Source organism: Danio rerio, chromosome 4 (assembly GCF_052040795.2).
Source record: "Danio rerio strain M-AB ecotype USA chromosome 4, GRCz13ab, whole genome shotgun sequence".
Lineage (NCBI taxonomy): Eukaryota > Metazoa > Chordata > Actinopteri > Cypriniformes > Danionidae > Danio > Danio rerio.
Genome location: NC_141024.2, coordinates 5188614 through 5201529, shown reverse-complemented (window position 1 = coordinate 5201529; position 12916 = coordinate 5188614). Strand labels below are relative to the sequence as shown.

General features: G+C 32.3%; 1 protein-coding gene across 4 annotated transcripts in view; it reads right to left on the bottom strand.

The window, feature by feature from the left end:
* slc13a4 (solute carrier family 13 member 4) overlaps positions 1–12916 on the bottom strand; it is a 37343-nt gene that overhangs the window by 965 nt on the left and 23462 nt on the right. For all 4 annotated transcript variants that reach the window (XM_087245566.2, XM_087245565.2, XM_087245564.2 and 1 more), the window contains 8 exon segments: positions 12697–12881; positions 8455–8574; positions 8279–8380; positions 7508–7609; positions 5088–5194; positions 4819–4949; positions 1781–1942; positions 1358–1495 (listed from right to left, as the gene is read on the bottom strand). In XM_087245566.2, the coding sequence (XP_087101692.1) occupies positions 1358–1495; positions 1781–1942; positions 4819–4949; positions 5088–5194; positions 7508–7609; positions 8279–8380; positions 8455–8574; positions 12697–12881 (1047 nt within the window).

Here is a 12916-nt window from a genome sequence, read left to right as displayed (position 1 = left end):
GATTTAAAAAGAGGAAAAATGTTGAAATTTTGTAGGTTGTAATTTATTTTTGCTTGAATTTAATTGTATTAGCTTTCAATTTCTAAATGTTTGGTGAATAAAAGATTACTTTAATAAAAATATCTGTTTAATAAATCTATTTTGTTTAAATTCACCAAAATACACTGCCTATATTTACTGAGAAATGGAGAAACATATTCTTCAAAATGGGCTGTACTCAATTATCCTGAGCACTGTGTTTAGTATATATATATATATATATATATATATATATATATATATATATATATATATATATATATATATATATATATATATGTATATATATATGTATATATATATATATATATATATATATATATATATATATATATATATATATATATATATATATATATATATATACTTTTGACAAATTAATTGCATGTTCATTGTTTGTTAAATATAATGTGTCGCAGTTTACATTTATCGTAAATGCAATGTATATAAATGCCAAAAACTGACAATTTTATAAAGTGAATTTCATAAAAAAAATAAAATAAAATTGGTCCATTAAATTAATATTATGTTAAATTAATTGAGTTATAGTTTATTGCATTTACAATTTATATTAATGCCAAAACTGACAATTTTATCAAGTAATAATAATAAATAAAATAATAATAATTATATATTATAATAAATGTTACCAAAAAGAACTGTTATCGAATATATATATATATATATATATATATATATATATATATATATATATATATATATATATATATATATATATATATATATATATATTCCCTTTTAGATGATAAGAATGCAATTTTCTAAATATTAATTATATTTTCTAAATCCAACTATTTTGCTTCTTGTTTATTAATAGATTTGATATTTTCCATTATGATTATGCTCCTAAGACTGTCTGTTCTCTACACAGTAGAATTGAATATAATTAGCATTTTGGTCTCTATGCTCTGCAGGGTTTCCATAAATCAAAACAAATGAAAGCAATCACAAAACCATCCATTTATTTGATCATTTCTGTTATTATTTTAATTTCATTCATTAATATATTATTACTTAAAGTTATTGGACTTGCTTTTGGACTTGCCACTCTTCTGGGTCTACAGAATAGAATAAAACTGGCAATACAGAAAAAGAGTTATGTAATGATATGTATAGCTTAGAGATTTGATTTAAAATAATGTTGTTTTTATAATGGCCATGCAGGCACCTGTTTCAGCAAATGAGCCTCAGTTTGTGTTTATGTCTGAGCAACACATGCTTAAGGTCTGGCCTTTGGTTCCTGGCACAGCTGTGAGTCGTGCCAGAGGTGATATAACAGGATAATGTTGTTTCATACCATGTCGCTGATCTGCACGTGGCCGTAACTGAACACGATGGCGTTCGGCGGGTTTCCGACAGGCAGCATGACGCCGAACGACACACACATGGTGGCAGGAATGAGTGTGTGCAGAGGGTTCATCTGCAGCGTCTCTGACTGGAAGACACAAAACACAGGCACAGTTAGAGAATGTTAACATGTGTCTGCGTCTTTGTGTGCTGTATGTGGTGTGTGTGTGAGTGTGGCAGTGTTAATGTCTATGTGTGTGTGCCTTGTACTCCTTACATCATGGGGACCACATGTCTCATAAATAAAATTCCCTGCTCTGTTAAACATCATTTAAGAAATATTTAATAATAATCAAATAACTGTGTATAAAGAAGCAGTCCCCATACAGATGCTATACAAGTGTGTGTGTACAGTATGAGTGTGTGTTCTGACCAGCGCTGAGAGGATGGGCAGGAAGACAGTGAGTGTGGCAGGGTTGCTGGCGAACTCAGTGACAGCAGACACCAGCAGACAGGCCAGCAGTGTGACGGCCCATGGAGGAAGACCACTCATCGGTTCCAGCTGACGGCCGATCCACATGGACAGACCAGACACCTGCGCACACACCACTGCGTTAATGTATCAGCCGTGACCAGAGAGCATATTGATTAAATGGATTTACATTTTTTTATTTTTATTTAATGCCACATCTCACATTGCATGTCAAGAATAATGTAGATAAGAACATATTACACATTTATCACATCATATTTCAATAAGAGATGACTCTAAAATAAATACATAGTTTATAACTATTAATTAAAAGGTCCCACTTTATATTAAGTGGTCTTAACTAATATGTATTTACACTGAAATTGGTCATTCATTACAATGTACATGCATTGCATTCAGGGCTTTACATTAACTTTTTTGATCACCAGCCACTGTGGCTAGTAGATTTCCAACATTACTAGCCACTTGCCACTTTCACTTGCCACAATTGTGTTGTTTGGAAAATATATTATATATTAAAAAATTTGACTTTGACATGCTAAAATTACTTGATTTAGATGTTGTGTTGTCCACATACCGCCTCATTAATTTCACTGTTTGTGTGTGTTGTGTATGAGCTTGCTCACTGTGGATGAGCAAATGGGTTGTGTCGCATTGCAATTGGTTTTTATTTCACATGACTTTTTAGGGCTCGGAATTAAGGTTTTACCAAATTAATCTCTAACCACACCAAAAAGAAATAATGATTTCTTAGCCACATATTTTAAATGTGTCAAAACAAGCAAATATATAGCTGAATACATGTACTTTTTATTCAACAAAACTTTACTTTTTTTTTTTTTTTAAATGAACATTGTCATGCATCTAAAATATGCACAGTAATCTGTCTTGGCTAAACGTCCCAGATCAGCAGTTCCTACACATAAATGGGGAGTAAATCTCATATTAAAGAAATGTTATTGTAAAGGATGATACATTCATTCATTTTCTTGTCGGCTTAGTCCCTTTATTAATCCGAGGTCACCACAGCGGAATGAACCGCCAACTTATCCAGCAAGTTTTTACGCAGCGGATGCCCTTCCAGCCGCAACCCATCTCTGGGAAACATCCACACACACACTACGGACAATTTAGCCTACCCAATTCAGGTATACCACATGTCTTTGGACTGTGGGGGAAACCGGAGGAAACCCACGCGAAGGCAGGGAGAACATGTAAACTCCACACAGAAACGCCAACTGAGCCGAGGTTCGAACCAGCGACCTAGCGACCTTCTTGCTGTGAGGCGACAGCACTACCGACTGTGCCACTGCCTCGCCGTAAAGGATGATAATTAAACTATATTAACAAAAATTACTATAAGCAAAAGAAAGCAGGTGAAAACATACCACGAGTGATAATGAAAGGATAATCATTTTCATGATTGTATTTATGCTTGATTATGCTTGCTGTAATTAATTTCTTTAATTACATTGATAATTACATGTTGACCTTCCTTTACACATTATCCCACCCTTAAACTTATCCATACCACCAAACCTGTCCCTAACCCTACCTATATCGCACCCCAAGAGCACCAGCAGTGTTCTGCAATACTTTATGAACACAGTAAGTACGTTGTCTTTCTATTTTGATGTATGTACATAGTACTTAATATAAAGTTTGGACCAATTAAAATTATTTAAAAATAATGTTTTTTGTTAAATGAATTAAAATAAAGGTTAAAAACACAAGATATGATGTTTTTCTTTCAATGTTTGATGTATGATAAATAACTTAAAATTCCTCCCAGGGATACATATTTCACCTATAGCACATGTCTTTGGACCTTGGGGAGAAAACGGAGCACCCAGAGGAAACCCGCGCCAACACCGGGAGAACATGCAAACTCCACACAGAAATGCCAACTGGTCCAACCGGAACTCGCACGAGCAAGTCCTTCTTGCTGTGAGGTGACAGTGCTAACCATCGTGCCACCCCGCTTTGGATAAATGTGTCTGCTAAATGAGTAAATGTAAATGTTTTTTCCTATGGATGTCAGTGACTACCAGTTTCCAGCATTCTTTAAAATATCTTCTTTTGATAGTGAAAAAATAAAGATTTGAAACCATTTGACTGGGTAAATTATGAGTCAATATTTTTTTTATGAGTCAACTGCACTCAAAAAATGACCTTTGGTCCTTGTTCAAACTAATTTAAAATGAGTTAAAACAAAAAGCTCTTATTTATTTTTTTGTGGGACATCTTAATTGTTTTATTATTATTATTAATGCTGCTTCACACTCAGGGCTGTTTATGCTAATGAAGGAGAGACGGTAACTAGTGGGCGGGGCTTTCTCCCTCTGATGGCATCGAGAATGTCAATCAAAGTGTTTGTGCAGACTGTTTTTATCATATAAACAATAGAATCAATTAATCTTTACCATTAAAAGCTGGATAAATTCACGCATTGTTGCCACACGGCTGTGTTTAAACCCCTTATAAAAGTGATTTGTTTATAATAGGTCCCCTTTAATGTCTCTGTAAAGTTTAGAATTGGTTTTAAACTTTTGATGTTTGTTTTTAATGCAGTCAATGGCCTTGCATCTTCTTATTTATGTGATATTTTGCACATTCACCAACCAAGCAGAGCTAAAACCCAACTAGCTAAAAGTCCCAGGGTTAAGGTACAACCTTTTTTTGCAGTGGCAGGTTAATCTAAAGAGTTCCCTTCCTATTGAGCTTCGTACAATCACTGACCTGCTGCTGTTTAAAGCCAAGCTTAAGACTCACTTGCTCAAAATGGCTTTTAATGCATAGTAACTCTGACACTTTGCTCTGTTTTAATGCGTTGCCCTTTTTTTTGTGACATTTCTTGTATAGATTTAGCATTTCTTGCTTTCTAATTGTGTTGTATAATTAGTTTTTACTGGTGTAAAGCAACCTTGGTTGAAGTAAGATGCTATATAAATACAGGTTGATTGATTGTTTGATCTCACCTTGCACCCGGCAGCCAGTGCGTATCCTCCACCCACCAGAATGACGATCTCCCAGGGCATCAGTCTCTGAAAGTCCTTCCAGGTGATCATTGGAGCCAGCGGATCCTGTTCCTCATCCTCATCCTCATCATCTGCACAGACACAATGACACAGTTACAGATTAGGACCAGCAGAACGTTCACCTTTACTCTCATGTCCTGGAACTCCACTGAACAGCCTGTACAGCATTACGGCCTGCTGAGCGAACACACTCGCGGCTGGGATCTGACCTTTGCTCTGGCTGGAGAATGCAGATGGCCACGGCTTTCGAGCGGGGATGAGGAACAGGAGGAATCCCAGCAGCACCGACACTGTGGCATCAGTTCTGTAGCCCTTTCTGGAAGACACACACACACACACACAGTGTTAGTCTGTACTGTGCATACAGATAACAACCAAGGAATGTTGTTAGAACGTTGTAGTAAGGTTATGAACAGATAATTGTCAATGTTCTATATTAAAGACTTCAGATGCAAAAACGTCTAAATGCTGTCTAAAATATTCTGCCTAAAATGAGCCTCTTATGTTTATGTTTCATTATTTAACTTTAAAGACATTGAAAAGAACTTATTTTCACTATGTTCTGATACTAATTTTTACATTTGTGATCCTAGGATGGCATGGACCACAAAACCAGTCATATGTGTTATTTGATTGAAATTGAGACATATACATAATCTGAAAGGCCAAGAAATAAACTAATGTATTCTTGGTTAGGATTGGACAATATTTGGCTGAGATACAACTAGATTAGATTAGATTAGATTCAACTTTATTGTCATTAAAATCGCATTTAAACTGTCTAGGTGAAGTGCTTAGCAATGCAAATTACTAATAAATATAATTTTGATATTAGGGAAATAGGAGGTAACAGTAGGAAACAACAGTCTGAAATTGACTAAATATCTTCATAGAGCATGATATTTACTTAATATTACATAATACTTATGCTTACTTTACTTAAAATATATGACAAATATGTTTTACAATAAAAAACAAATATATTATTTTGCCCAATGTATTTTTGGCTTTTGCTGAAAATATATCAATGCAACACAAAACTTCAGGGTTGCATTTGATTTATAAACTGTTTTGAATGATCTGGTCTTTACTTTATTATTATTATTATTGTTATTATTATTATTTTATTACTATACAGTAGTTATACATTGATTACTGAACACTGAATTCATCCAATGTTTTGATTGGATGATCATCTACTCAGTTAAAATAGTTGGGTTAAAAATACCCCAACATGTAACCCAACTGTAGGCTATTATAGCTCCTTCCTAACTATGGGTTATTTTAACCCAATGCATTTGGGTTATAAAAATTTAACCCAATGGATTGGGTTATTTTAATTAAATGTTATTTTTTTCCATTCTTGTATTACTATTGCTACTATTACTATTAATTTAACGAATATGGCTGTGTAAATAAATAACATGCAGTTTTCAAAAATATTAAAAAAGCTTTATTTCCATTACATTTTAAGTTCCAGACAGAACGTTTTTATCAATTTAATATAGATCGGCTATGTATCATCAATAATTAAGAGTGCAGGTGAAACAGATAGAATAAACCTGACACGGAGAGGTAATTTGATTGAAAAAAATAAATAAATAAACTTGACCTTAAGCTTAAATAAACGTTATAATGCAAAAACATTGCGCACATATATTATTACAGATGTTCTGTGTCAGTTAAATCAGTTGACTGTTGAAATTCAACATTTTTAACCCAACTTGTTGAGTTATTAAATAAATAACCCAATAAAAAATTTTAATAACCCAACAAAGCACCAAATATTTAACCCAACTTATTGAGTTATTAATAAATAACCCAACAAAGCATCAAATATTTGTAACTCAACCATTGGGTTAAATAAATTACTCATTGATTTTTAGAGTGTAACAATTTGGAACATTTAGAATAGATTCTAATAAAAGGTTTTGAAGGTTTAGTCAAGACTCTGCCTCTGCGTAGTCTAGCAGAGTTATATGAACAGCAAATGATAAGGAAAATTCAAAGTGTGATAGGAGATGATTCCATCCTCTGAAGCATTTTTTTTTGTACTGTTGCCCTCTGGAACAAGGTTTAGAAGCATCAAATGCTCTTCCAATAGATATACATTTACCTTTGCTCCTGTGGCAGTAAGGATCTATAACTTTATATTTTAGCAAGTTTAAACTTTTATTGTTCTTTCCCTATTGCTGTTTTGGTTTTTTTTGTATTATTTATGAAGCATGCTGGACTGTATTTTTATGTGTTTGTTATATCATGAGGCTACTGCCATAATCTAATTGCCCCTGGTGGGATTAATTAAAACATTCTTAAAAAGAACTAGCCTTGAAGTGGTTTATAGAACATTCCGAACTAACATTTTTAAAACTCAACTGAAATATTAGCAAAACATAATCAGAACATTTCTGTTAGCTGGGTATTTCTTTTAAAACATCTTAAGAATGTTCAGAAATAGATCTCACAGGATATCTGCTAAATGATAGCACTCAATGTTTCCTGTAATGCTCACATAATCATTTTATGTCAGCAAAATTTTGCATCAAAGCAAAAAAAAAAAAAGTCTCATTCTAGGAAATAAATGGAAATCAATTGTATCGACTGAGTAATGGTCAACAAGATTTCATACTTCTCAAAAAGCGACGTCCATCCGGGGACAAATCCTGGCTCTCTGGTGAACCACAGAACAGTCATCAAAATGAAAAAGATGCCTGTCACAACTTCAGGATAGCTAAAAAATAAAATAAAACAAAGAATATTAGTTAAAATTATTTAGAAATAAGCAGAAACATTTCTACAATCATTCGATGAACAAAATTCTAATGCCAGCCGGAAAAAAAATGGATATTCAAAAAAATAGTGTCAGACTTACTCTGAAACAATTTTTATTTAGAAATCGCTGATGAATAATTTGTTCATGCATCATTTATGGACATTTTTGTTTTTATTTAATATCACCAATAGCTACTGCGACTATCCTTATGTTTTGACCAAATATGTGACATCGAAATCGCTGATAAATAATTCCCAATTAATTACAAAGAAAATATAATATAAGTCTCTGAGTGTGTGAGAGTGTGCTCAAAAGAGTTTTCAGCTCAAAATACCACACAAATAATGTTTTATATCTCTTTATATCTCTAACTGTGCGGTTCTGGTGACTGTCACGTTAAATTTATATGAGGTTGTGCTCTTTTCAAAAGAAGGCGGAGCTACAGATGCCTGTGTGTCAGCATAGTGGCAGATTTAAAAACAAGACTAACGTCCTATGTTAATGAGGGTGAGATAATCAAGTGGGATTAGAAAAAATAAAATATAATACATATTTACCATTAGAAGCTGCTTAAATTCACAAATTTTTAAACCCCTAATAAAAGTGATTTTATAAAAAAAAGTGTACCTGATGGGGCCGAGTTTCTGGTACTCCTCATGAATGCGCTTCTCGGAGAGGATTTCTCTTCTAGTTTTGCGTTTCTTGCTGAGTGAGCAGGTTTCTCTGAAACTGTGGAAAGAGAACAGAGTCAGCAAATATCCTTTCACAAACTCAAGATCAAAAACACTCTCTTTTATTCTTACTTGCATCCCAGGAATAAAAAGTGCAGCCAGATCCAGGTGAGAATCAGCATGATGAGAGCGATCGGCAGACTGAAGATGAACCACGTACCGAAGTTGATGACTTTTGCTTCTGGGTAACGACTGAAAAACACATTTCATAGCAAAACTTAGTTTTGCAAGCACAATATAACTTAAGCTGGAGTTAAGTTAAGTTGAATCAAGAGGCAGCTTGGTTATCTCAAGCTATTTAATTGCTAATTTTTCAAATTTGTAGGTTTTGATAATGGCAAATGTTTGTTTCATCTAAATATGGAAATATACTATAGATTGTTTTGTCAAGAAACAAGAAAACTTAAACAAAAAATAATAATATTTAAGCTGTGATAGTTAATTGCCCCAGTAATTTATTCATAGTCTTGCTGAAATTTATTTGTAATAAAATAAAATAAAATAAAAATATAAATGAATACATTTATAAATAAATGAATAAATAATAAGAATAAATAAATAATGTAAATAAATGAATAAATGAATGAATAAATAACAAAAAAAATAGAAATAAACAATGTAAATAAATAAATGAATGAATCAATAAATAAATAAATAAATAAATAAATAATAAGAAAAAATGTAAAAGAATAAAAAAAAATAAAAATAAATAAATAAATAAATAAGAAGAATAAGAAGAATAAATAATGTAAATAAGCAAACAAATAAATAAATAAATGATTGAAATTACAGATTGAAATGAATGGTCCTGTTTATTTTTTATGCAAAAACATTTTTACAATAATTTTTCCGATGAATAAAAGTAAATCCCATTCAATACATATTCTTATTTAGTATTTAATTAGCTGTTTCACATGTATGTCATATTATGACAAAAAAGGGTCAGATATCCTGTTATATTTAAAAATAAAATAAAATAAAATAAAATAAACACAGATTGAAATAAACGATCACACTTATTTTTTTATGTAAAACCCTTTTACAATCATTTCCCAATGAATAAAAGTATGTCCCATTCAATACATATTCTTACTTGATATCTAATAAGCTTTTTTTTCACGTGTAAATAAATCATGATTATGACAAAAATATTTATATATATATTATTGTATTTGTTATTAATTTATATATTTATATTTATAAATTATAAATGCTGTTTTATTTTTAGAATCTAAACAAATCTTCAAAGCCTTGCTGAATTTTTTAAATAAATAAATTAATTAATAAATCAAATAAAATCAAAAATAAGAATAAATAAATAAATAATAAGTAAGAAAGAAGGAAAGAAAGAAAGAAAGAAAGAAAGAAAGAAAGAAAGAAAGAAAGAAAGAAAGAAAGAAACGAAAATATAGATTTAAAATAAATGGTTCAGCTTTTTTTAAAGTAAAACATTTTAACAATCACATTCTAATGAAGTTCCATTTAATACATATTCTTATTTAATATTTAATTAGCTTTTCTACATGTAAATATGTCACATTATGACAAAAAAAAGAGTTATGAATCCGATTTCATTTTGAACATCAAATCAAATTTTCACAGTTTTACTGAAAGTTAAATTAAATTAAATTAAATTAAATTAAAATTAAATTAAATTAAATTAAATTAAATTAAAATTAAATTAAATTAAATTAAATTAAATTAAATTAAATTAAATTAAATTAAATTAAATTAAATTAAATTAAATTTAATTTAATTTAATTTAATTTAATTTAATTTAATTTAATTACAGACTGAAATTAATGGTTCTGCTTATTTTTAACGTAAAAGCTTTTTACAATCATTTCTCAATTAATAAAATTAAGTCCCATTTAGTAGATATTCTTATTTAATACTTAATTAGCTGTTTCACATGTAAATGTCATAACATGACAAAAATGGGTCAGGATTTATGTTATATTAAAAAATTAAAATCAAATAAAACACCAAAGTGTGGAAATGAAGCACAATTACAATCTCTCAGATACAGTAACAGCTCAATTTACAGAGGTCAAATGTCTGCTTTAGTTCATCAGTGTGGAAGGAAAGGACAAGGGTCTGTTTACACAGTGTTTAGAGCACTAAGAAGATACCGAAAGCCAATCAATGTGCTGCAAGATTTTAGCATTTCACGTTGATTATATCTGGAAAAATGTCAAGCCTGTGATAACAGTTACAGCCAATTCTGCTGCAAGAATTGAAAGAGCATCAATACAAACCCCACTGACCCACTAAATGCCCTGTTTTCACTCTGATTTACATATTTACACCAGCGACAGGCATACAGTATAGAATAACCTTTGGCCAAGTAATGTTGCACAATGAAAAAAGGGTTATTTTTCACTGCTTAGCGTCTTTACAGTGTGCAGGAAATGCGATTGAGCGGATTGAGTGAGGTGCTTAAACAAATCCCAGCAGCAGGCGGTGTTTTCTCAATGTGCCTGTAATGCATTGGAATCACATTGATTCTGATTCTGATTCACAAGCTCAGAGTATGGTTTGATTCGGTGAATAGAGATTTATAGAGATGCTACTGATATTTCAGTATGATCCATTATATGATCAATTAGTCACGACAGCATATGTTTTTAGTTCATTGAAACTTATTAAACTAAGTTAATCATGTTGTAACCTTATTTTAGAAGTTACACAAGCTATTTTAAGTCAGTTTAACATCATATAACTCATACGGTTCATTTGATCCAGCTTAAAAATTTAAGGCAACCATGATTTTTTTACATTGTGTTAAAATAGAGCCCACCTTTCAATTACAGATGCATGGAATAAGTAGTCAAAATATAAAACTGGGTGGAGACAGTGGTGCCCAATTGTATATACTGTATATACACACAAAATGGATGCAATAAATGTATTAAAAGTCCTGTGAAGTGCTTTGAAATGTGCATTTTTTTATTCGATGTTTTGACATAAAAAATGTGTCGTAAACTAAACTAAGATAGATTCTATTTACTATAATTGTGTGTTGTAATAGGGTATATGCAGAGCTAGTGTTGTTCCCATACTGATAAACTTCCGGTGAGCTGTTATTGTGTTTTTTTTTCCCTTTTATACGGTTCCTCTCCCTTCCTTTTACAGTTCCTTTACATCAATGTTGTAATGTAATTAAAATACATTCAGTTAAATGGACTTTGGCATTCATTTAGTTGCTCAAGCGTAAAACGAGACAAAAAGCCGTTAACTCGCATGCGCCCGTCAGAATCGGCAGGTTAGCGCAGAAGCTCCATTGAATATACTGGGGTAAAATAAATGCTCAGATTATAAAGATATGGCGGGGAAAATGCAATTTAATGCAGTGCTTCTTGTACAATCTGAGCCCCACTTTATATTTAATATCACTCAGCTAGTGGAGATTGCTTATTTTTAAAGAAAACAGACCTTAAACACGCAGATATTGCAATGGAATTCAGTTCACCGGAAGCAGTTAACCCAGGTTACTGGCAAATTAAAAGTCCTATTAGCATGCTTTAGCACAGGGGTTTTCAAAGTGTGAGGCGCGCCTCCCCTGGGGGGCGCCAGAGCATGTTAGGGGAGGCGCGGGAAAAAATATTATATAATAAAAATAAAATTATTAAGTTTAATTATTATATGTATTTTTTATTATTTTTAAACATTTAAAATTAAACGAAGCTAAAAAAAAAATAACACATCAAAAATAAGAAAAACTTTTTTACCCAGAAGGCCATAGCTGTGAATTCGCTTCTGTTTGGCAAGCCCGCCATTACAAGTATATGCCTGCTAATTTACAGTCGATGCTGCTAATACAATGGATCGGTTTCTGAGACCCCCCGATTCAAAGCCTTCAAGTTCAGGGCTTAAACCCAAAAGACGACAATATGATGATCAGTATTTGAGTTTAGGATTTACGTGGACAGGACCAGCTGATGAACCACGACCTTTATGTGTGGTTTGTCAAGATATTTTGGCTAATGACAGCATGAGACCTGCTAAACTTCGACGACAACTTGAAACCAAGCATGATGAGGTAGCAGGAAAACGTCCAGAATTTTGTGTGTGTGCGTGTGCGTGCGTGTGTGCGTTCGTGTTTGGGAGGAGGGAGGCGCCAATGGATAAGTTGTGTCAAAAGGGAGGCCTACTGTCTTAGACTTTGAAAAACCCTGCTTTAGCATATACTGTATTGTTGACTCCCTATATTGCACTTTAAAAAGTGCAATCGATTATGTACACAGGAAAATTTATCAGACATAAAATTATGTGAACATTAGAAAAATGATGTCCAGGATGCTACTACCGTACTTGTTGAACTGTTCAGCGAAAATGAGATTGGTGGAGGTGCCGGTGATGGTGATGAGGCCGCCAATGGTGGCGGCGTAAGTGATGCTCAGAGTGAGACACTTGCAGATCATGTGATCCCGTTTGGTGGGGTACAGAGAATCCCTGCGGATTTTGGGCTTCTTTGGCACTGGAATGCTAATTGGAGCCTGTTTGGAAACAATACACTGTCAAAAAAAAATTC